Here is a 26376-nt window from a genome sequence, read left to right on the forward strand (position 1 = left end):
TGAGATCATGACCTGAGCCGAAGGCAGCAGCTTAACCCACTGAGCCACCCAGGCGCCCCAAAAGAGCTATCTTTAAAAATTAAAAGAGTGGCTGTATTTTATGTTTTGACAAGTGACTTGAGTATCTGGCATGATAGAAGGCTCTGGATCCCACCACTTCATCTCCATTCAATCGGTTGCAGTATTGGCCTTGCACGGGGATGTAGCTAGGAAAGAGAGGGCCTCACAGCCCCGCTGAGACCTTCTGGGCCTTCTGACCACACTTGGAAAACCTGTCCTGGTATAGCAGCTGGTAGGTGTTCAATCAATGAAACATTACTATGACTATTAGGAAAGGAATCATTGGGGTGCCTGAGTGGCTCAGTCGGTTAAGCATCTGCCTTTGGCTCAGGTCATGATCAGGTCATGATCCCAGGGCCCTGGGATGGAGCCTGTGTCAGACTCCCTGCAAGCTCAGCTCCCTGCTTCTCCTTCTACCCCTTCCCCTGCTCGTGCTCTTTCGCTACCTGTAACTCTCTCAAATAAATAAATCTTATAAAAAAAGAAATTGAAAATGAATCATCTACTGAGAAGAAGTAGTAACTACACATGACAGAGCAGAAAGAACACCACTTGGCCAATCACTCTTATGAGCGTAAACAAGCCTCGTTAGCTCTCTGGCCCCGGGTTGTCGTGTATAACAGGGAAGACCGGGCTGGGGTGGGGACCCTCAGGCTGGGAGCTGCCTGAACAGGCAGGCCTCGGCCTCACCTCTTCCTCAGGCAGGGTGGTTCTGCCTGGGGATGTTTTTCTGCTTAAACTACCTTTGGAGGAAGGCTCCTCTGACTAAAAATATCATTGAATTCCATGCCCTGCGTGCTGTCCCGGTCTCCCAGCTCTCTTTCTTTGCTTCTGTGAAATGTGTATGGACAAGTCGGCAGCAAGTCTCCCATGGCCAGGAAGCTCAGCAGGCGGGGTTTCTGGGTCATGCTGGAAGGATGACACCCAGAGCTAAGGCCACCTCACAACTGAGTGCATGGAGTCCTGGGACTCCCGCACAGACACAGGAGGCGCTCTCACCCTGTCTGACCACATTGGATCCATTTGAATCTATTCCATTATTAATTTTTTACATAGTGCCAAAAACATACAATCTGCAACCCCCACATCTGAGTAAAGCTGCTTGGTGTGGCCGGTGGTCTGCCGGCAGGGAGCAGACCCATGGAGGGGGACCTTGAGGATGGAGCCCCCACCTCCCCAGGCCCCTCAACTTACTGTGAATCGAATTTGCATGCAGGGACTTTTCTTGAATGGCGGGGGGACACCTTCCACAGTTGGTCCTCCTGTGCCCTTTTTTCTCCGCGTTTTCCTTCCTATAAAAGGTGCATAAGATCCCATAAACTTTAAGCCCACTTCTAGAGATCGTGAGCATACTGGTAAAACTGAAATGTTAAATTTCTTGTATCAGAGCCTGGGACAATGCAGGAGTGGCGTCTTGTCCTCAACACAGAGATCCCTCTACCTGCCTTTTGGAGAGCTTCACTATAAGAAACCGTACCCAGCACCACCTGGCCTAGTAAGAATATGTATACTAAATGTTAAAAAATAAATCTGTTTTTTCCCCAGAGGACAATATCTAATCACCATGCACACACATGCAATGTAGAAATTTGAAGCATGGAATTGTAAAATTTGGAGTTTTCTTCATATTCATGTCTCAAAATCAACTCTTTTCAGGGGAAGAAGCTGTGCTCCCTGTCAGTATTGGGTCACATGGCTTTGGCTCCACACATGCAAGCTGAATGTGTCCAGAACATCCAGCGAGCGGGATTTCAGCTGTACAAGGCCACCAGGGGGCACCAGAAAGATCGCTTCCAGTTGTCTTTTACCAGGACACTTTCTCTGACCTGTCTTTCGCTTCAGCCTCCCTCCTTCTTCATGGAAATTCTAACTCCTTGAGAGAAATTCTAATCCATCACAATTCTTAATAAAGCCCTCGCTCAGCCCCTGAGGTACAGTAATAGCCCTCCAGGAAAGTTGCTTGTTCTCAGTGTGGAAGGCACTGTGCCCTTGATGTCCTAGACAGAGCTGGTGAAAGAAGGAGGGGGGGGGCAGCAGGGTACCAGGGCAGGGCACAGGAGGAGCAGCCCCAGGCGTTGCTTGGCCTACGCAGCATCCCTCAACCGCACCCAGGCCCGCTGACCTCCGGTGGAGAGGGGCCCTGTGCTTGGAGTTGGTGGAGCTGGGGGCTGAGAAGCTGGGTCCCTCCCCTCCCCTTGGAAAAACATGCTTTCCTCCTGACTCACATATTTTCTCACACCTCATTTTCTGTCTCCACCCTCTGCCTTCGGGGCATTTGAACATCTGCTCTCCAAAGTGGAAAACTTGGATCTCTTTCAAGAGAGTTCAGTCCCACGCATGACTTTCTTTTTCTGCCTCTTTTAAGCTTCTTTGTGCACTAAAATCTTCTTGCCAAACATAAAAGCTAAGGGCGAGTCTACTTAAGGAGACAGGTTCCCAAAAGGACAAAGTAGCTAAAATCCAAAATCTTAAATCTTAAATCCAAAATCCTGCTTCAGACATAGCACAAAGGGATATGCATTTTATTTGTAGCATATTTATCATCTATTTGCATATACATAAATATCCCTTGAATATCAGCAAACTTCATAAAGCAATATCCTATCTGAGAGATATCTAATCTTCTAGAAGAATAAAGACTGTATGTAGTCCTTTGTTCAATTAATCCCTCAGGTATTATGTAGTTTACCAAGATTTCAATTTATAAATCAATTTATAAATTTATAAATTTCAATTTATAAATGAATGTACCCCAGTCATACATTCATTGTTAGATCTGATCATCACACTTGGCTGTGCTTTTCCTTTCCTCTTGCCTGTCATCAAAGAGAAAATTAAGTCTGGAACATCGGTCCCTGACTTGGTATTTAAAAGTATCTGTAGGGTCTAGACTAGGAATTTGAAAGAGAAGCATTCAATATGTCGCATGCTTAATTAAAACATTTTTTTAACGTCAAACTGTTTTTATTATACTTACTACAATTTAAAAAATTCCAAAACCTTGGTTTCATTCAATAAATAAAAATAGTTGGTCTGGGGTGTCTCAAGGAGTAGGCGTTATTACTGCCCCTTATATTTAAAGGAGAGTCAAAGCTGATGATTGGCATGTTGGTTTAAAGCAGTTGTCCATACCAGATGATGCATGGCCATTTTTAACACAGACACCCTTCTGTTTTGGGGTGGGGCGGGGGGGGGGGGGGGGGACATTCACTTAGGACAAGCGCCCATTCCCGTGGTGGAATCCTTTCGAACTTCAGACCTTGTCATCTGCTTCTATTAGAGCCTATTATGTGTATGTAATAATAGTTGCTAAACATCTCCTCCCTCCTTGACTCTTGACCTTTCCAAGGTAAGTTAGCCCAGCTTTGGCTTGCATCCAGGATACTTCCTGAGCATATAGGTGACGCCTCTCACTAACAGACAGAAGCAGCAAATAAATGATTCTGAATCCACATGGGCTAACGAGCAAGCCAACTAAAGTTTCAAGAACATTACGGATTTCTCCTTAGGATTTTATATCGATAGCTTTTTTTTTTTTTTTTTTACACAATTTACAACTTCTTAACCTCTGGAAGAGTTCTTGCTCAAGAATGGGTAGAAGTGAACCCTGAGAGGTGGAATTGGGTTTATTTCTAGTGGGACTGGGGACAGAAGGAGGGAAAGGGCAGATTTTCATTCATCACCAGGAGGTGGTCTACAAGTGGTGCACGGTATTCTCCCCTTTAGGTAATGTTCTGACGGAGCGTACAGGACTTAGCGACCCTTCGTGTATGCTGTAGCTACGATTCTTAACCAGGGGGAACTTCTGAGAATCACTGGAGCAGATTTAAAAGAAGTATTCCTACCAGCGCTCCAGTCCCAGTGAGGCTGACACAGGAGGTGAAGTTGAAGCGTGCGCATTATTTGACAATCTCCCTGATGACTCTGATGCTCACCCCACTGGAGAACCACCGCGAGAGCGATTCGTGCATCGAGAGGGAGGCGGGGCCTGCCCAGCCCTGCCATCTGTGATTCTGAAACTTAGCCAGCGGTTGCTGGCCTCTGTTCAATTCATCTGACGCCCACTCTCCCTGGAGCTATCATCCTGGCTCTGGCTCCCACCCATCCTAGGGATTCAGCAGCAAGAAGCCCTCACCATTCAAGAACTCCGTGGCAAAAGGCACAGCTTGGACTGGTCATCTGCGCGTGGTCTCGGTCCTGGTTTCCCGAGGTGGTGTTGGGGTTCTCCTGCACCACAAAGCACACACAGATGTGGCTCCGCGCAAGGAAGTGACTCAGGCCGCCACCGCTCACGCACAGAGGCAGCTGAACTCACCACTTCGGGACTCCTTCCCTTGGATTTCTCCGATTTCTCCCCTTTCTCCCTCGGTGGGGTCTGTGCTGTAATGGCCTGGGGCTTAAAGAGAGAATGTTTCAACACTGGCTTGGCCTCTTGCATTCTCCAAACATTTAAATTTTTTTTTTCTTTCCTTAGTTTGGAATTACCCCAGGCTCCGCAGGAGGATGAACAGATTTAGGAAGATAATTTTTAAATCCATCAATCTGACCACTCTTCCTAGAGCTCTAAGAGCTTTTCCAAAGAAATGCATTCAACTACAAATTAAAACAGGCTTTAGGGACTATTCAGAGGCTGAAATTATTGTTTATATGTCCCTTTTTAACACAGAAAAATTACACTACTTCACCAAAAGGCCTGACACCACCCAGAGTGTATTTTTTACTACAGTTTTACCCTTTCTGCAAACAGAAAATGTGCCCTTCTTCCCCCATTATAAACAATGCTGGCACAAGCATCGTTGTACAGATAGCTTTTTCCATATTTTGAATTACTTCCTTAGGAAATGTGTAGGTCAAAGGTTGTGAACATGTTTGTGTGATGATACCTGTTGCCAAATTGCTTTCCGCAAACGCTGTAAGAATTACACAGCCGCCAACAATGTGGGCAGCTCAGTTTGAGCACACACACCCTTTGCTGCCTCAGGAATTATCCTTGAAAATGCTTTTGTTAATTTAAGAAGCGGGGAGGTGGCACCTCATGTTAATTGCCTCTGTTATTAAAGGAGATAAACATTTCCCCATGTGCTTATTTATTGGCTGTGTTTCCTACTTGTGACTTTCAGTTCATCTCCTTTGTCCATCACTTCTTTGGAGATTTTCAGTGTTTCCTTACTAGCAGAAACAACCATTTGTTGACTGCTCATTGGGCCAGGTGCCCCTTTGTTCCTTCTCGCCATCCGGGCATCCTGAGGCTCAGAGAATTTCAGCCAGTTGGCAAGGTCACAGAGAGTAAGTGGCAGAACTGGGATTGAACTCTCCCCTTCTGCTCATGTTCTTAGCCACAATTTTCCTGCTCCTTTGTGAACCTGTCAGAGCCCTTGGTATAATAAAAATCTCATTATTGAACATTATTTGTTCCTAATATTTTCCAACTTGTCTGCCTTTAAAAGAAGGAGGCTGTGGTTTTGGTTTTGCAAATAGTTAAAATGTTGATGTTGCCAAAGAGGAGGTGGCAATGGCCAAGAAACATATGAAAATGAGTTAAATTCCACAGTCTAAGGAATATCGGTGAAAACAATGAGACACCAATTTCATTTATCACTTTGACAAAGGTTGAAAAAGAAAAAGAGAAGATTCCCAGGGTGGGCTTGGGGAGATGGGGGACACACAGCTCCTTTCCGATGTACAGCTGGGGCCTGACACACCTTGCTAAGGGCCAGTTTATCAGAATTTTCACTCTGCCTCTTTAACTGCACTCCTAAGTTTTTAGTCTAAGGAAATAATCAAGTATGGCCCAAAAATTGCATATAAAATGATGTTCCTAAAGTAGTGTTTGTTATATCAAAGAACTGGAAAAAAACAAATGTCCGTCAACAAGGGATTGGTTAAATGACTTGGTAATGAAATACAATGCAGCCCTTAAAAATGAAGCTGTAGATTCATTCTACATGATTGTTGAGGTGCATGTGATAAATGTTAAAAGAAAAAAAGCATCATAAAACTATATAGCATAATCCCAGTTTTGCAAAAATTTGTGTCTTCAGAAAAGAAAAAAAGACTAGACAGATACACACTAACATATTAGCTATGATTTTTCTCTCTGTGAAATGTTCTTCTTTATACTTTATCTTCTCGTTTGTTTTCCAATAAGCATAAATTGTTTTTATAATTTAAAAATTAAAGAATTTGCCCCGTGTTTTCTTTGATCATTTCTCACTTTTAGGGGTTGAGGGTTACCCCTCCACTTCACAGATAAGGCAGATTTACATGAGCAGAATGTAGGCAAGTGCCCTCCACCTGAACTGGGAGACCTGGGATCCAGTGTCCCCTGACGTTTGTCCCCGGCAAGTCTCCTCACCTTCCTAAGCTTCCAACTCTTCTGAACCAACATTATTCTTTTGTTGCTCTCCTTTTAGACCCATGTGTTTTTAATCCCAGTACTTCCAGCTCATTCATAATGAAATAATCTCAAGCTGTGGGCCCTAGACCAGCAGCCCTGGCATCACCTGGGAGCTTGTTAGAAACAGAATTGCACGCTCACCTCAGGCCCACCGAATTAAAGCCTGCATGGAGGAAGATTAACACAAGATTCCTGGGTGCACTGCAGTTGGAGAAGCCCTGATCTGGAACAGGTACCGGAGGCAAGTGTCTCTGAGAGTAGGAAACAAGAGCCATACCAGCAGCTGTCACCAGCACTGACATCCAAGGTGTCAGTTGGTTTCAGAACCCAGGGCTCCCAATGAAGCCTGTTTTGCAGCACTGGCTTCAGTCAGAGATCCAACAGAGTGAATGCAACCTAGCAGGTCTGAGCTGCTGGATGTGCCCCTGGGATCAGAGGACCACCTCATGGCCATTTGATCTGCTTAGTCTGTGTTAGCATTGTTTTGGGGACTTTGGTGTTTTTGTTTGCTCTTTTGGGTTTTTTTTGTTTGTTTGTTTGTTTTTTAGGCAGTTTGAACTTAGAATCCATTCTTGAGCTCCATGGGAGGCCCACTTTAGGGGATTCTTTGGCTAAGAGTCACTGGGAACTTAATGGCAGCATTCCTGGGACCATGGGAGGGAGCAACCTGAGGTAGCATGTGGTGGGGACATCTTGTGGCCACTCTCCCTTTCTCCTCTCACAACTGGTCAGGCCCTCCCTCAGGAGCAATAGCTGTGAAGGAAGGGGCCTGTCGTGGCCCCAAAGGACACCCCCATGTCCCTTAGGAATCCGTGGCACCGCACAGAGGGACTGCCTTTAGAATTGCAGTTCCACGGGGAGGGACCCACATCAGTTCAGCATCCCCACTGCACCCCTAAGGCATGGTCACATCCTGCCTAGAGTCCCTGTCCCCAACCCTCCACCAACCTGCCTCCTTCTCAGCTCTCCCAACAACTCAATTTAAATCTTACCTTCCCTGACCTTGTTTCCCTGCTCGACTGGGCCCTCCCACAGTGAGGATGTCATATGCCATTACTGAATAGTCACAAAAGCTAACACCCAGCTAGTGTGCCTCCTAAGAGCCAGGCCCCGCTTCAAGCGCTTTACCTATATTAACTCACTTCACACCGTAACAACATCGTAACAATTTCTGACAAGCTGCCAGATGATGTCAATGCTCTTGGTCTGGGGACCCCATTTAGAATTATTTCATTACAAATTAATTGGAAGTGCCGGGATTAAAAATCCGTAGGTCTGAAATGATATGACAAAATTACAGTGAGAAGTAAATAATAGTAATTCTGTTGGTTCAGAGCTTCACAGTTTACAAAGACTTTTTGCAGAAGAGGATTTGGAAGCTTAGGCTGGTATTATTATCTTTATTTTAGAGAGAAGGAAACTGAGGCACAAAGAGGTTACATAACTTGCCCAAGGCCACAAAGCTGATGAGTGACGGAGTTGGTATTCAGATCCAGGCAGTTCAGCTCCAGAGTCATAGGAATGTGTCACATTAAGTACATTGCACGTCTAACATTCTGTCATTACACATTGATTTTATTTGTTCATTGTATGTATCCCTTAGAGATATGTAAGTATCTTGAGGGCAGGTGGTTTGTCGGCTTTGTTTATGTTATACCCTAATACCTAGAAAAGTGCCTAGCATTTGGCAATAAGTGTTTGTTGAATGAATGAATGATCCTCACAATAGACTCTTTTTTCAGGGATACTTAGGACAAAATTCTAGAGCTCTCATTATTTCGCAATAGTTGCTGGTAAACTTGGGACCCAGTAAAGAAAAGCAAACCCAGATCTGAGGAAACTGCTGGAAGGAAGGCTAGGCTCACTCCCTGGGCTCCCTCATACCACTGGGAAGCCAATTCCTGTTCACAGCTGGGAAGTGTTGGAACTGTTAAATCCACAAGAGCTCAGAGGTTACTATACTGAGCATTCACGCTATACCAGGCATTCAGTCAGATGTCTGAAACACAAAGATAGGTACAAAGGCACAGGGAAAAGTGAGACACAGTGCTGTGGGAACACAGAGGTCCAAGCAAAGAGTTCTGCCCAGGGTGGGGGACTGTGTGTCAAAGTTACATAAATGGCCCAAATCAGAAGCTTAGCCTTGAATGAAATTTTGCTGGGAAGGTTAAGTGTTTTGAAGGGGCAAACATACTCCTTTGGCAGGGCTAGCATTTATGTAAGCTTCAATATCTTGTTCTTAACCGTGACAAAAACCTATTTAGATTTTGAGAATCAGCCACAGGTTGTGATTTCAAGTACTGTATGAAACAAAAGAGTCACTTTATGGCAATTATCCAGATGATTCAGTTTCTCAGAATTTTAATTTAGTCTGAAATGTTTCTGATAGTTGAGGCTACAAAAACAAAAAGTGTAGAAAGACAGTGGTGATTGCTTTGAATTCCTAATCTTGCATATGTAGACAATCCCAAAGAATTTAACTTGAGAGAAGGAAAATGCAGAAGTGGACCCATGGGAAATAGTTCTTCCCACTGAGTGTGTTATTTTTTATGTAGAAAAGGGAATACAAGACTATTAAGAAGAAAAATTATTTCTTCCAGGCACAATCCACAAAAATGTTGCTCTTCATCCAGAAGAAATAGCTTTTCAGTGGTTCCTCAGTTTAAACTGCATTGTGACATTTTAAACTAATAAGATATTTAAAAAGCCAACACTTACAATAGCTTCTAATTTTTAAAAGCTGGTTCCACTTTAAATAATATGATTCATGGGACCTTGGAAAGTTAAATTTTCATGAAATATTAAAATAGAATTCATGATTTCATGATTTAGGATTCTATAAGTGCATAAAAAACATTTTTCCTGGCATGAAATTAGGCTGTAGGTTGCTGCATTACCTCATTTGAGGGTGGAGAGGATGTGGATGCCAAGTCATCCGGGATGATTGGAGAGCTCACGGGAAAAGAGACGGCTGAAGTACATTTGCCCTTATTAATTTTCTCTTTAACATCTTCAAGTAGCAGCTCCAACTTGAAGATTTCACCTTCCACTTCTCTAATAAACATAAACAGGCATCTTACTGGGTATGCAGTCAACATTCTAATTAGTAACAACAGTTCACGAATATAGCATTGATCTATATCATTAATGTGGTTTGGCTTCAGACAGGAAGGATAATGGACACCCGCCCTGACATGCATCCTGTTTATAGCCTCACTCCAAAGGCCTGGGCTCTAGTCCTCATTTTGGTATTCATTAGCTGTGTATCCTTGGGAAAATCACTTCATCTTACTGTGCCTCCAGGGTCTCAGCTATAACATGGGGAGAACAAGAATCTGCTCTCTGGATCTAATTATTTTGACGTCCCTTATAGTTCTAAGAGCTATGATTCTATAGAAATAATGATTTATATCAAATGAAAAGAGGAAGGACATGAAATATCTGAATCATTTGATTAACAAGCTTGATCTGTAGGCATATGTACATACATGTATGCATGTATAAACAAATGTGTACGTGTAAATGTGTACATAAATATAAATATTGCTTTTTCCCAAAAAGAACCCAGTTTCTTCAAAATCTAATTTACCTCATATTAATCCACAAAGCAAAATCTCAACAAATTTCAAAACATTAAAAATTGTACCACTGCTTTCTCACTAAGATCAGGAAAAAGGCAAGGATGTCCCTCCAACCCTCTTTTTCAACATTGTGCTGGAAGTCCTACCTAATGAAATAAGATAAGAAAATATAAGGTACATATATTGGAAAGGAAGAAATAAAAGTGTCTTTGTTCACAGATGAAAATCCTAAAGAATTAGCAGAAAAACTAGAACTAATAAGCAATTATACTGAGGTTGCAGGATACAAGATTAATATAGGAAGGTGAATCACTGAGCTATATACCATCAATGAACAAGTGAAATTTAAAATTTAAGACACAATACTATTTACATTAAGATCCAAAAAAAAGAAATACTTAGGTATATTTACAAGACCTATATAAGGAAAACTATAAAACTCTGATGAATGAAATCAGAGAACTAAATAAATGGAGAGATATTCTATGTTTGTGAATAGGAAGACTCAGTATTGTCAAGATATCAGTTCTTCACAACTTGATATATAGATTCAGTACAACCCCTATCAAAATTCCAGCTTGATCTTTTGTGGATACTGACAAAGCGATTCCAAAGTTTGTAAAAAGAGACAAAAGACTCAGAATAATCAACAAAATATTGAAGGACAAAAACAAAGTTGGAGGATTGATGCTATCCAACTTTTTTTTTTTTTTAAGATTTTTACTTATTTATTTGACAGAGAAATCCCAAGTAGGCAGAGAGAGGAAGGGAAGCAGGCTCCCTGCTGAGCAGAAAGCCAGATGCGGGGCTCGCGATCCCAGGACTCTGGGATCATGATCTGAGCCAAAGGCAGAGGCTTTCATCCACTGAGCCACCCAGGCACCCCATACACTACCCAACTTTGAGACCCATTATAAAGCTACACTAATCAAGGCAGGGGGGTACTGGTGAAAGACTACACAAATAGATCAGTGGAACAGAATAGAGAACACCCAAAAATACACCCACATACTCACCTGATATTTGACAAAAGAACATGGCAATACAATGCAGCAAAGTTAGTCTTTTTAACAATTGGATATCCACAGGCAAAAAAAAAAAAATTAATCTAGACACATACCTTATACACTTTATAAAAATTAACTCAAAATGGATCACAGACCTAATGTAAAATGCAAAAGTGTAAAACTCCTAGAAGATAACAGAGTAGAATACCTAGATAATCTTGGGTATGGTGATGACTTTTGAGATAGAAAACCAAAAACACCATTCATGAAAGAAATAACTGATGAGCTAGAGTTCATTAAATTAAAACTTCTGTTCTGCCAAGAAAATGAGAAGAAAAGCCACAGACTAAGAGAAAATATTGACAAAGGACTGATAAAGGACCATTATCCAAAATATACAAAGAACCCTTAAAACACAACAATAAGAAAACAACCAGCCCAATTTTAAAATGTGCTACAGACCTTAACAGACACTTCACCAAAGAAAATATACTAAAAGGAAATAAGGCTATGAGAAGATGCTCCACATCATTCATCACCAGGAAAATGTAGATTTAAACAATGATGAGATACCACTAGACATTAGTGGAATGGCCAAACTATGGAATGCTAAGAACACCCAATGCTGGCAAGGATGTAGAGCAATAGGAATTCCCATTCATTCTTGGTGGGAATTCAAAGTGGTAGAGCTACTTTGGAAGACAGTTTGACAGTTTCTTTCAAAACTAAACATATTTTTACCATACGATCCATCAATCACACTCCTTGGTATTTACCCAAAGGAGCTGAAAATTTATGTCAGCACAAAAACTTGCATACAGATGTTTATAGCAGCTGTACTCATACTTTTCAAAATTTGGTTGCAACCAAGATGTCCTTCAGTAGGTGAATGGATAAATAAGCTGTGGCACATCTAGACAATGTAATATTATTCATCCCTAAAAAAAATGAGTTATCAAGTCATGAAAAGACATGGGGGAACATTATACACATATTACTGAGTGGAGGAAGCCCAATCTGAAAAGTCTACATATTGCATGATTCCAACTATGTGACATTCTGGAGAAGGCAAAACTATAGGAACAGTAAAAAGATCAGTGATTGCCAGGGGCTGGGGGAGGGATAAGAAGATAGAGTACACAGGATTTTCAGGGCAGTGAAAATTCTCTGTGATTCCATAAAGATGGATACAAGGTATCATACATTTGTCCAACACCAGAGAATATACATCACCAACAGTAAGCCCCAGTGCAAACTATGGGTTTGAACAACTACGATTTAGCTGTGTAGGTTCATCAGTTTTAACAAATGTATGGCTCTGGTGGGGGATGTTGATAATGGGAGAGAGGCTGTGTGTGTGCAAGCAGAGGTATATGGGAAATCTCTGTACCTTACTCTTCATTTTCCTGTGAGACTAAAGATAATCTTAAATTATACCGTCCACATTCTTTGATCACTGGAAATTAATAACAAAATACAGCAACAAAAACAGCAACAAAACACTCATCCTAATAACTGTTGGGTTACTAGGAAACAAAAATAGAGATGAGGGGTGCTCTACAAGCAAATAAGAAGTGAGCAAACAACATGTAAAACCAGTGTAATGTAGCTAGTATAGTACTTGGAGGAAAATTTATAGCTTAAAATGCATTTACTAGGGGGAAAGTTCAAAATCAATAAACTAAATATTCAAAACAGGAAGATAGGAAAAAAACACAATATAAAACCCCCAAAAGGAGAAATAAATGGAACTGAAAAGAATTTGATCAATGAAATAAAAAATTTTCTTTGAAAATCTCTATAAAATAAACCAGTAGAAAGTGACTGAAAAACATTAAAAATGAGAAAGGAAAGATAACAGAAGAAAAAATTTTAATCAAATGGGATTGAACGACTTTATACCAACAGTTTAGAATCTAGATGAAATGGACAAGTCTCTAGGAAAGCATAAATTATTAAAATCTACTAAAAGAGAAGTAGAAAATCTGAAAAAACTAACCAGAGGAAAATAGAAAGGATTATCAAAAACCTACCCCTACAAAAGGCACCAAATCCAAGTGGGATTATGAATGAGGTCAAGAAAGACTTGAACCCTTTTGGAACATGAAAAGGGAAAATTTCCCAAATCATTCTAAAGTTGAACATTAGGATGTTGATTAATACGTTAATATTAATTAATTATAGACTAATCTTTATTAATAGGTTTAGGGAATAAATTAAATAGATTCCTAAATCCCATTTGGTTAAACGTTTTCCTAAATTAAAAAAAAAATCTAATCCTAGTAAACTTAGGAGTAGAAGAAAACTTTCTTGATAAAGCTTATCTACTTGAAATTACAGCAAGCATCATACTTGGAAAAAAATTCCCTTACTCTTTAGAACGTGACAAGAATGCCTGCTTTTGCTAGTATTATTTATCATTGTTTTGGAAAACCTAGCAAATAAATCGATAAAAAGAAACGTGATGTTAAGAATTGGTGGGAAGAAAAGATAAAGTATAAATATTTAGCAGGGAATGGGAGCGGGGAGAACCCATCATTATTTTCAAAGGCTATGACTGCCACACCTAAGATAATCAATGGATAATCAATGGTTAATCAAATACTAAAAGCAAACCTGTGTAAGGTAGCCCAGCACAAGTTAAATATGTGATTTTTCTTTATTTCCTATATATCAATTATGGAAACATCTATTACTAATGCCCAGAAAACCTACAAAATAGCTAGGAATAAGTCTAACAAAACATGCATGAAATCTACACGAAGAAAACATGTTCCTGGATGGAAAAACTCATTGCAAAGATTTCAACTCTAGCTAATCTGTAAATTCAACACAATCCTGAACAAAATTCTAGTGGAATTTCATTAAGGAAGTTTAGTGAGCTGATTATAAAGTTTCTGAGTAAGAAGAAAGTACAAGAACAGCTAACAAAACTTAAGAAATATTTCAAATGTACACTAGACTACAGTAATTTAAAAGTATGTGGTTAGTGTGGAAATAGAAACATAGCTCAATGGGATGGAACAGAACCAGTCCCATCTACTCGTGGAGGGTTTTTTTATGGGATAAAAGTGGCTTTTTCATCCAGTGAGAAAGGCTGCTCTACTCAGTTAGCGGTGGTACAAAGATCTAAGCGTGGAAAACCGTATCGATACTTAAGTAAAATATAGGAAAATATGCTCTAATCCAGCAGGCAGACAAGAGCTAGCAGGGGACAAGGAGAAGTTGGAAACTGGAAGGAACTGAAATGGTAGCGCAAGGCCTGAAGGTAGTGGGAAGAAGTGGGCTCAAGGACCATGGCCAGGTGGGTTGGAAGCGAGCAAAGGAAGAGAGAGGAGGTGAAAACACGAAGATCTGGGGATGGGGAAAAGACTTTTTTTTTTAAAGTTTATTTATTTTTTAGTAATCTCTACTCCCATTGTGGGACTTGAATTAACAACCCTGAGATCAAGAGTTGCCTGCTCTTCTGACTGAGTCAGCCAGGTGCCCCAGAAAAAACGTTTTTGAGGGAATCTGTGATCTGTTCCATAAAGCAGAAGACAAGATTGTATGCTGACGGTATCAGAGAGAAGGGATCGGTGAAGACAGAGCCCCACCCCTTGACTCCTTGGCTTTCAGTGTTAGTGTGTGAAACCATTATCTGGCAAACAAGCTGCATGAAATAAAACAACTATTTATGCATATTACTTTTTTTTAAAGATTTTATTTATTTCTTTGATCAAGAGAAAGAGACAGCAAGAGAGGTAACACAAGCAGGGGGAGTGGGAGAGGGAGAAGCAGGCTCCCCCCTGGAACAGGGAGCCCGATGTGGAGCTCAATCCCAGGACCCTCTTACCACGATCTGAGCCAAAGGCAGATGCCTAATGACTAAGCCACACAAGTGCCCCCTGCATATTACCTTTTAAAGGCAATAATAAGAAGGTCTTAATAAGAGCACATTGTGGATTTAAACAAGTAATTAGTCAATGAATCAGCAGAATTCTTTCCCCTGCAAAAAGTTATCTATCATGGCCTTTGGATTCAACACTTAGAAGGTTTTGGACAATTCCATGGGGTTCTGCCCATTGCCACATTAGGCCCATGCGAGACAAGAGGACCAGTGTTAAGCCAAGCAGCCTTGCTTGCTCTGAGCCGGTTTTAACTCAGTTTTGAGAGAGACTGGGTCCTTCCCTTGCCCCAGTATTGAAAGCTTTTCCTGTATCTGGGATATAATTGCAGTTGAAGCTCTTTTGATGTATACTGGGTCCAGAACACCGTGGGCGTAACTAGGATATAAATACAGCATTGCATAACTTTGGTCTCGTTGTGCACAGAGGCCTGACTTTAAAATGACTGCCCAGACAAGTGGGAGTCCTTGGAAAATAAATATCCTTACTCTATTAGTTTTTAAATAAATAGTGAAAGTATGTAGAGATCTTTCTTTTCCCAGAAAACAAAATAAGCCTTTGGGAGGAAAAATCAATATTAAAACCTCATCCCTGCTGTCTAATTACTCAGTAGTGAAATACCAGTAGACAGAGATTTCATTCATTTTGAAAAAGTAAAATTGTACTTTGGGGAAAAATATTACCTTAGGACACTAGTGCCAGAATAGAAACCATTAAAGTAATCTGGCCTCAAGAATGATTCCATGTGAAAAAATGCTATGAATACAGAGAGTTGAACTTAAAAAGATTAAATCTCCTAAATGGATTCTTTTAATTCATACCAGGAAATTAAATGGAAACAATCCTAGGCTGGAGTCCTGGAACACATCTTAAAATTATTTGGATTGGAGAAAGAGGAGCACAGGGCCATAAAAAATGGCCAGTTGGAAACTTCAATGAGCTTGCTTCCAAGTTTCTCATGTGAACTAACTCAGGAGTCATCTTGACCTTTAAGCTTTAACATTTTCCCTTTAAGGGATTGGTGGGACCCTCGGTCCCAACAGCCTAACAATGGTCCTCTTGGGCCCCCTACCCTGCTGGAGTTGTCTGTGGATGGGAAAGAAAAGGGGGAGAAAGAGACAGAAGAATCAGACGGGGGAAACAGGGGCAGGAGTGGGGCAAAGGGCAGGACACGGGGAGCTTGGAGAAAAGGCCCCCTTGCGTTAACATGTGAACCTATCTAAGGTTTTCTCGTGTTGTTCTGAGTCTTAGAACCAATTCTGACATCCAACAAAGGACTAAACTGTAGCATAAAAATCTCTCCTCCAGGAGACAACTGTTCATTTCGAGGACTCCATCTGCGCCGATGCCCTGCCCGGGACTTCATATGTACCGGGAATTCCACACTGCTTGTTGCATGGGGTAACTAACACCTGTTCACCGGTGGCAGAGTTTTTGTGGACCCTAGGGGGGCTGTGCAAGCTCTCGGCCGGCAGCCACATCAGAATCCCACCTGAAGGAGGTCGCCTCTGCCCCCTCCACCTCACACAGTTTAAGCCTGACCTTTCTGGATCAAAGTCACCGACAGCTGGGGATTCATGCCTGTGAACTTGCTTCAAAGTCAGATGCTTCTCCTTGTTGTCCAGAAACTCCTGCTCCAGCAGTTCAAGATGTCCCTGCAGTTTCTCCAGGACCTGTAGCAGCAAAGTCACTGGAATCACACACATGGAAGCCTCTGCATGGAGTTGGCTTCCCCCCAGATACAAGGAGGGTATACTCTACGCTAGTTTCAAAACAAAGCCACCATCCTTCTCCTGGCAATTTTTTTGTTTCAGAGTCTGACATCTAAAATACAGACAACCCAGAGTCATCTCTGCGTTTACAACACCCTCCTGGTACACAGTTTTTTCAGTACACTGACCTGATTTCTCTCCCAGAGCCTACCCAGGAAGCTCTAAACTTCCATAATAGGATAGCAGTAATCATGTGCTTTTGCAGAATGATTTGTAGCTTACAGAGCACTTTCCCATGCATTGTCTTACTTAAGCCACACATCCGTGTTGTAAATGTTGCCAAATAGATGTTGTTATCTCAGAGGTATATGGGAGGAAATTGAGCTCTAGGAAGTATGTCCAAAGCCACACAGATCTTAAAAGCAACTAATGTTAGAGGACCTGAGTTTGACTCTATGGCCCTTGGACAGTGAGATGCGGAAGGAACGTCAGGAAGTTTAGCTAGAGCTTCAAATGGGTCTTCGAGACGTCCACACACGCAGCCCCGTGCAGATGAGTACTTAAACCGTGCAGATTAAGGTCTGGTCTTGAAGTGTGCAGGCCTTGGCCCTGTGGCCCCAGTAGCTAAACATTCCCTGAGAACTGCCTGTGTGGGGCCCTGGGCCAAAAGTACGAGGGATACACAATTCTATCAGGCACAACACGCCCTGGTCTCAGGGGGTTTATTCTAGTTGGAAAAAGAGACTGGATTCAAGGGTTTTGCCTTGACTAGGGAGAAGTGAGATCTAAGTCAGGCTTAAAGAATGCTCAGGAGAGCCTGACCAGGCAGCATTCGTGAACGCGGAAAGGAAAGGATGACTGGAGAGATGTTGCACGTAGCACAGTTGGGTTACAGGATCAGATACCCTGGGGTTCAATTTCAGTCCCGTTACCTAATAATTGTATTATTTTAGTCAACTTGAACTCTAAACTTCAGTTTTCTCATCTGAGATAATAATAGCCTTCACCTCATATTGTGAAAATTACATGAGTTAATGCTGAGTGCCAGGATCATCACCACCAGGATTAATTCTGATTATTAAAAATGAATAAACAAGTTTATGCTGGTCAAAGGGCATACAAAATGGCAGGTGTAGTAGATGTTTTACATGTCCTCTGCCCAGACTCATCCTCCATTTTTCTCTGTGCCCCAACCAGGAGGTTCACCTTCAGTGAGCTACATCAACGAGCTCCCTTGTCCCGGCACTGGTTCCAGCCAATGCAAGGCAAAAGGAGAAGAGAGAAATGAAGACGGATGACTTAGGGGTCTTTTTATCCCTGATGTCCTCCTGCTTGTTCCAGCTACTCCTACTGCTATAACTGTTCTCCCGAGGCCCCCAGATCTGCTGTTCCTTCTATGAGATGCTTTCTGTCCCTTATTGGTTTCCCCTTGCCCACACCATTGTAAAATGCTGCCTTATTAAATTCTCCTCAGTTGTTCCACTGGAGTAAACTGTCAAGGTCCCTGCCGGACCCTAATGGGTACTGCAGATCTCACAGATAATGCTCAGGTTCCGAGCTTGGGAGGCAGAAAAAAATGCAAAACCCCTGACTTAAAATGAGGAATCTGAAAAGGCTGACAGATTTGAATGAAGCTGTTGATGTTGGACAAGTAGAATTTTCAGCAAGAGCGGGAGAGCCAAGTGAACATAAGCACAAACATTTGGCGCTGGAGATAAGAAGTTAGGACCTGTAACTTAGGAATTGGTAGATGGTAAGGGCAGTGAAAACCATGAGAAGGAATTAGGCGTTCAAAGGAAAGGGAAAAGAGAGAAAGACAATCACAAGCTATAATTTAAGATCTTGGGATTTAAATTGTATTGTGTCACAGACGAAGGCAGAGCACGGTTGTCTAGCCATAAATGTACCTCCTTTAATTCTCATAGCAGCTCTGAAATGGGAAGACACACTGCACGTCTGAGATCTTACAACTAGTACTTAGAACTAGAATGCTCCAACAATCCAAGTGCTTTCAATTCTGTTGTGCCGCTCATGCTGAGGTTGGTTTTATTTTTTAATTTGACAGAGAGAGGGAGCACAAGCAGGGGGAGTGGGAGAGGGAGAAGCAGACTCCCCACTGAGCAGGGAGCTTGACACGAAACTCCATCCCAGAACCCAGGGAAGGGAGCTGAAGGCAGATGCTTAACAACTGAGCCACCCAGGCACCCCTTTTCATTTTTAGATCTTTTTTTTCCCCTGAGGTTAGTTTTAGCCCTGATATCTAGGGCTTTGACTCCCTCTTCTTTTACCTGTCCCTGTTTGCTGATTCTTTCCTTGGACTTCTTTATGGCTTACTTTATATGTTGCCTGGGCAAATTCATAGATTCAGCCAACAGCTATACCCAAATTTACATTTCTTCCCAAACACTGAGGCCTTCGAGGCCCAGTACCATTGGTCTAATTGCCTATTAGATCTCTCCAATTGGATGTCCTGTAAGAACCTCAAAATGAACTCGGTGCCTTGCTTCCTGCTCACCTCCCACACCCACTAGGAACTGGATCTTCTATTTTTAGTCCTCACCTTGGTTGCTCAACTAGAAATCTGAAATTCATCCAAGCCTCTTCCCTTCCTTTATTTACCCCTCTTAATCAGCCACCACTTGGTTAAACTCTTAGATGTGTTCCCCTCTCCATCCTCATTGCCAGTTTTGGTTCAGGGCCTCCTAATTTGTTGCTTGGAGTATGGCTTCCTGGCTACAGACTTGCCCCCTGGGTGCTTGCCATTTGTTGGCTTTCAGTCCCCCCATCACTCAACCTCAAGGTAAAATCTAAGCTCCTTAGCAAGGGTTAAAGGTCTTTCGTAATGAAGTCCTTAACACCCTCTCTAGTTTCCTCTTCACCACATGAACCCAGAGCTCCACCTGGTCAATTACAGTGCCATACAGCTCCTCAAACTGTCAGCACTCTCGGCTCCTGTGCCATTGCGCAGCTGGTTCCTTTGCTTGGAACGGCCTCTTGCCCCTACTTTGCAATCTCATACATATGCATCCTAAAGTGTCAAGCTCAGAGGTTGGTCCCTTCCTGGGAGCCTTCCCAAGTGCTCTCCAATTGGCAAGGGTGAGCCTCTTCTAGTTGCCCTCAGCACCATATGTAACAGTTCTCAAGCTTCATGTTGCTTCTCTGTTTATCAACCTGTTGTTTCTAGGAGACTGTAAGCCCCTTGAAACTGTTTCTTCATCTCCAGATCCCTAGTGCCTGGTACAGAGTCTGGGACATAGGAAGTACACAGTAAGTGTTTGTTGAATGAATGAGTGAGTGAATGAGTTATTTAATTAATATGAAAAACAAATGAGTAATGCACTGTTACACTGTGTCTCTTAACATTTGGGTCTTCCTGGGTTTTGTCTATGCTGTCTGGTTTCTACTGCACAGCCTATTCTGAGCTTTGTGGTTCTTCACTTCAGGAGTTCTGATCACCTGTTGTTGACCTAATGGCCTGAACAGTAACTTTGACTCTGCACATTTCTGGCTCTAGCAATCTCAGCTTTTTGCCCCATTGCTGTGCTCCACCCCCATGTCCCACAACCCTGGCACTGATGAACAAGGCTGTGTGGTTACAATACAAATCAGTGATTTGATTAAATGCAACAAGCAAGGATGTGACAGTCACGGACTTTGATCTGAAAAGCATAGCTTTAAGATCAGTTTCAAGTTTTCAAAGTTTTTATATATTGAGTTGTCAGATACTGGGAAATTTTATAACCTGTATCCTCCAGAACCCAACAACTCTGGATGGGCTTGCCCTTTATATTAACTCACATGTTACTCTCTTAAGCCTATCATGGTCTCAGATTTATGGTGGGGTGACTGCTAAGGAATAGCAGCCATAGGTAATAGATTCCCTTGACAATGAGAGAGGGCTAAATGCATACAGAAATAGAATTCAAAGTTCTTTTAGCCCCTGTAACACAAAGCCCCCAAGCCTCAAATAACCAATGAGATCCTCAGCCTCAGTCTATTGGGAGGCAGGGAGGGGGGGGGGGAAGATGGGGAAAGTGGAAATAGGGTAAATTAAATGCTAACAACGTTTCCTATTAGTTACCAAATATATTAAGCTTGAAATATGTTATTAAAGATCTTAATGCAATTCGACTCATCATTAATAATTAAGGGCAAAATATATGTAAGACACAAGGGCAGGCCTCTGGAGGTCACTGTCCTTTATCCTCAGCAGAGTTTTTCACCAGAACATTTCCACTCCCACCAATGTAGGGGAAACATGGTGCTATAAAATCATTTGTATTTACCCATGTCAAATTCCCTAACAGAGATGTTTAAAACTGGATAAAATTTATTACCAGACTCTTGTCTTGCAAAAGATAGGGAGAGTCCTGCACTATGCTTTTGGAAAACTCTTGTACCTGCAGGGAAAAAAATGCAATATTTCATTAATGGCATGATATCTTACATCTGAATTTGGTCACTTCTATCCATCATAGTAAGCTTTAAAAATATTACTTTAGTCTTCAGTTGATCAGTCTGTTCTTTTAACTTCTGGCACATCTCTTTCCCTTGGGTTATCTTCTGAAATATGTCAGAAGAGCTTGGGGAAAGGTCTTTCTGGGTAATTGATGACACCTTAAAGAGACTCATCTCAGATTCTATTCCTGTATAAGAAAGAATAAGTTTTGGCTTCCATTCATCTCAACTTGACTACAGACTTACTAAGTACTAAAAACAGAAGTCTGTGGCAACCATCACCATTTGTTATTTAAAAAGAGGTTTCAAAATGTATATCTAGGGGCGCCTGGGTGGCTCAGTGGGTTAAGCCGCTGCCTTCGGCTCAGGTCATGATCTCAGGGTCCTGGGATCGAGTCCCGCTTCCTCCTCTCTCTCTCTCTGCCTGCCTCTCTGCCTACTCGTGATCTCTGTCTGTCAAATAAATAAATAAAATCTTTTAAAAAAATGTATATCTAAATCATAAAGGTTTAAAAATGTTTGTACCTGGGATGCCTGAGTGGCTCAGTCGGTTAAGCATCCAACTCTTGATTTCTGCTCAGGTCATGGTCTCAGGGTCATGAAATCCAGCCCCACATCAGGGTCCAGGCTGGGTGTGGAGCCTGCATAAGATTGTCCCTGTCCCTCTCCCTCTGCCCCTCCCCATCTCCTCATTATCCTCTCTCTCTCTCTCTAAAAAAAATTAAAAATCAAATCAAATATTAGTACCTGTGAGATGTTCTTGGTGAATATGTATTGTGGGCTCCATCTGTACAATTAGAGTATAAGAAAACATTATTTAGGGATGCCTAGGTGGCTCAGTCATTCAGTGTCTGCCTTTAGCTCAGATCATGATCCCAGCGTCTGGGATCGAACCCCATATTGGGCTCCCTGCTCAGAGGGAAGCCTGCTTCTCCCTCTCCCACGCTCCTTGCTTATATCCCTCTCTCACTGTCTCTGTCAAATAAATACATAAAATCTTAAAAAAAAAAAAGAAAAGAAAACATTATTTATTGTTAATACCATTATTCAAAAAGATCCAAAATGTTGTGGTCATCATGGAGACAGCCCAGAGTTGTGTCAAGACATGTGTCTCTGATGCCAAGGTTGAATTCCACTCTGACACTTATCTGCTGGGTGACTCAAGACAATTACTTCATCACTGTGAACCTCAAATTCCTCAGCAATAAGATGAGGATAGAAATAGAACCTACCTCCTAGGGTTGTTATGCAGATGAAATGTTAGGTATTACCATAAGATCTGGCATGTGGTTAAGCATTCATGACATATCAGCTGATACTACTACCATGTTCGATACTATTACAGGGAATACTGAAACATTTCTCCCAAAACTGGACCATAAGCTCCATGAGGGCAGGGGCCATCATTGGTCTTCTCACCAGCGCTGTAGCTTGTGCTCTCACTAAAACTATGCACACAGTAGACACACTCTAGAGAATAATATAAAATCATACGTGTTAAGTTCCAAAATGTGAGTCAAGATAGTGATTACTCACCACAGACTAACAGGACAGGAGCTTAAATTTCAGGGTGACTCACCTTGAGGGTCTTCCCACTGTTCTCAACACATAAAGCTCAGAAACATGCCCGTCCCCAAGCGTTCAATGGCGGTGGTCAAACTAGACTTTGGTTATGATGAATATCTCAGTTGTATGATGGATAGTCTATTCTCCCGCCTTAATCGACAGGACTAGAGAAAATCAGACACCTGACTTTAGACTGTCACTGACCAGAGAGAGGTGAGCCTAATAGCCATTCTGTTCCAACTAACCTCAGGGCACTGAGGACTGTGCCCCCTTCCCCCAGGGGTGTTTTCCTGCAAGCCAAATGAGAACCCCTGAGATTTGCCAATGTCAGACACAGAGAAGCACAACAGTCAAGGCCAGGCGGGTTGCTGACTTCAGGTGTGGGGCGAAGGAGGGAGCAGGGGGAGTTCTGCTCAAGTTCCCGAGAGTGTTCAGATGAAAAGAAGGAAGCTGAAGCATGAAGGGGTGAAAATGGAAACAGGCAGAAAGTGTTCAGTCCAGAGTGCCCTTCATACAAAGTTTAAGGGAAAGATCGTACTGTCCTGGTAAAGTGCCAGAGAACTAAAATGTTTACTTTGATCATTGATGTGAATTTACCTAACTACTGAACCTTAAGTAATCAATTAGGTCCCAAGCCTCAATGTGTTGAGAAGTTGGATAGGGGATGGGAAGAAGAGGAAAGGGGAAATAGTATAATTAAACATTAATAAAATTCTGTCTTTGGGGGCATCTGGCTGGCTCAGTCAGTAGAGCATAAGACTCTTGATCCTGGGGTGGTGAGTTCAAGCCCCAGGTTGGGTGTAGAGATTACTTAAAAAAATAAATAAATAAAATCCCAATGTAAGCATTAAAAAAATTGCTACTAAATTGTTGCCAATATAGGAAGCCTGGAATGTTATTAAAGATCTAAATATGATTTGATTTAGCATTAATAACCAAAGCTGTGATATATGGAAGGCAGAAGGCCAGACCCTTGGGAGAATCAGGCAATAGAAAGATGAAGACAAGGTTGTTGCCCTCCAGAGTACTCAAGTCTAGTAGAAGAAACGGATATTTCCGAATTATCATGACCCAAAGCAGGCTGACATAAATGCTCTGACAGAAACCTAAACATCCGAGGATGTGAAGGAGTGACTGGGTGGGAAGCAGGGTCCGAAAGTCCCACGGCCAATGGGGAACTGAAGGAGGCCATGAAAAAGCAACAGTCTTTGATAAACAGAGATGGGATGTTCCATTTAGGGCAGGAGTTCTGAGGGTACGAGCATGTGGGCCAGAGAGTTTGGGGACCAGCAAGCCCCCCATGACTCCTGGGGGATGAGAGCAAAGTTTATAAGGATAGGATGGAGCCCCCACTAAAAATGGGGAAACCCAAATTCCAGATCAAAGAATTTGGAGTTTATTCTATGAGGTGGTGTTGTTCTTCTAGCCCCTGATTCTTCTCAGAAAGACACCCGCTGAGCTTCTGACAGGTCAGTTCCATGTTCCTCACAAAGACCCACACTGATACGGGTGAGCAATGGCCCTGATCTTGCATTTCCTGCAGACCACTTTCACTTACCTCTATCTGTTGTGAAGGTTCAGCAGTTTTCCTTTTCTGCCCATGTCTTTCAATACAGTTTGACCTAGACATGCTTTCTAAAATATCTTGCACAATAGCTGACTTATCTCTCAATTTAGGAGAAAAGTTGGCTTGTTTATCTGTTGTAAGTGGTTTATTAATTGTTTTATTTTTAGGGCTTTTCCCTTTGGGAACAACCTTAGGGAAATCAGATAACTGGTAATGAGCCAGACCAGGGCCATGTTTGAACCCACTGCCTGAAACTGCTTTGCCAGTCTGCAGTTTCTGGAGTGGCTGCCCTTGGCAACTTTTTGGTTTATCATGTGGACTCTTGATTTTAGTTAGAAAATGTGAAGTTTCTTGATGGCTGCTCTCTCCAGCAGCCTCTAAATCAGAGGCATATTCTTCTCTCACAGTTAGAGAACAACAAGGCATTTTGCTGTGTTCACCACCCTTTTGGGGGCTCAGTTGGTCTGTGAGTTCTGGGGTTTGTTCTTTTGGCCAAGAATTCTTAACATGGTGCAAAATAATATTTTTAATAAGAACTTCATCAGAACTGTCGGCATTAGAAATCTCTGGGAGAGTTTCACAATTAATGTCTTGACCTTTTAATAATTCCTCATTGGAAAGATGAAGGAGTAAAATATGAGAAATGTTTGACTTTGAAGGGACTCTTTCATTAGCTCGAATATCAAGATTTGTGGTGGATTGTTTCTTTTTATCATAGCTTTTGTTGATAACAGTTTTAGTCATTTTACCCAGAGTCATGGCCATGTCTGCATGTCTGCAAGTCTCTTTATATGTAGCCTTTTCTTGAAGGTCATCTACTGTTAGAAGAATTTGATTTGAAACATCAAGGACATCATTTTTTGAGGTAAAATTGTAATCCTTGTATATCTTAATTTGGGAGAAATCCCTATCATAAGGCAAATCTTTCTGTTTCTTAGAAGTTGTATCTTCTGAGAAATGGGCTTTGTCCATGTATGTGCGGCCTGGCCTTCTTTTTCCCTTGCCTATTCTTGAGGTTCTTAATTATAACAGTAGATCTTCTGGTTTTCATTGATTGTCTTCATTGCGTGTCCTATTCTGTGCAAAATGAGAAGAACCTCATTGTTAAATATATTGGAATAATGTATGAAACTATGTTTATATTGCTGTTGATGCCAGAACAAAACAGATGCTTTTCATTTAACAAACATAAGGCAAAATGCTCAGCCAAGTGGTATATAAACAAGGAATAAAGAAAAAAAAAAGTTGGGAGGAGGCTTTACATTTTTTTATTCATTAAATTTTGAGGGAGAATTTGGTCTCTAGTTAATGACCAAATATTTATCAATCTCTCCTTGGAAATGCTGTTTGGAATTTATTCTCCCAAAATAGGAGCTTAGGCTGCAAGTGAAGAATTGCCATGCTAAAATGCCAGGGCTGTCACTTGTCTACACATCTCTGACAGGCCTCCACATTGTATGTTCCTGAAAGCTGGCTCAGCTCAAACACAGCCACCAGCCTTCTCTGTGCTGGGGCTTTTTCTTCTGTCCCTCCAGACATTCTGGCTCCCTTCTGATTTTCTCTTGTATGTTAAAGAAAGGCAGAGAAGTACTAATAGAAATATGACCAAGGAACAAAAAGTCCTTTTGAACACCTGGAGGCCAGTCTGCCACCAAGCATCCCTTTTCTGATTAAAACCCAGGCAGAAGTGAGTCAGGGAGGCTACCTTGCTCTGAGCAGTCCTGACTTGTTGCCACAGCCTGGTAGTAGCAGTGTATCTTAGGGATACTCTTGAATATGGTCAGAGCAAAACCATCTGCCATTTGGTATCAGTCTTTCTTTCTTCTCAAACAAAATTGAAAACACCCATTTAGATATAGCCTCTCGATTTGCGAACTTTTGGAACAACTCCTTAGAAGCAGTAAGATTTCTTCCAGTTTTAGGTGGAGTAACTGAGGTTCTGAGTCAATTAGGGGGCCTCCCACCACCGGCTGCCTCCCTTGCCCATATAATGACAGGTTTGGATGAGTGGATCTCTGAAGCTGTCTCTCCCTCTAATTTTTTATGAGTTTGTGAACTGGTGGTTTCTTAGATAACCTGAAAATCTAAAATTATATGTTTGACCAAAAAATGAGCCAAGGAAAAGGAGTACAAACTAAATG

The 26376-nt window shown here is 41.9% G+C and overlaps 1 protein-coding gene across 1 annotated transcript in view; it reads right to left on the minus strand.

The window, feature by feature from the left end:
* The window catches only part of AKNAD1 (AKNA domain containing 1), a 33889-nt gene extending 8682 nt beyond the window's left edge, over nt 1-25207 (minus strand). Inside the window, exons 1-8 of the mRNA XM_059377403.1 lie at nt 24227-25207; nt 21850-21889; nt 21142-21290; nt 20982-21044; nt 16475-16605; nt 9355-9511; nt 4196-4287; nt 1255-1352 (exon numbers count right to left, since the gene is read on the minus strand). Coding sequence (XP_059233386.1) covers nt 1255-1352; nt 4196-4287; nt 9355-9511; nt 16475-16605; nt 20982-21044; nt 21142-21290; nt 21850-21889; nt 24227-25207 — 1711 coding nt within the window. The remainder of the gene's footprint in view (nt 1-1254; nt 1353-4195; nt 4288-9354; nt 9512-16474; nt 16606-20981; nt 21045-21141; nt 21291-21849; nt 21890-24226) is intronic.
* Between the last annotated feature and the right edge of the window lie 1169 nt (nt 25208-26376).

The sequence above is a fragment of the Mustela nigripes genome, chromosome 14 (assembly GCF_022355385.1).
Source record: "Mustela nigripes isolate SB6536 chromosome 14, MUSNIG.SB6536, whole genome shotgun sequence".
Classification (NCBI taxonomy): Eukaryota; Metazoa; Chordata; class Mammalia; order Carnivora; family Mustelidae; genus Mustela; species Mustela nigripes.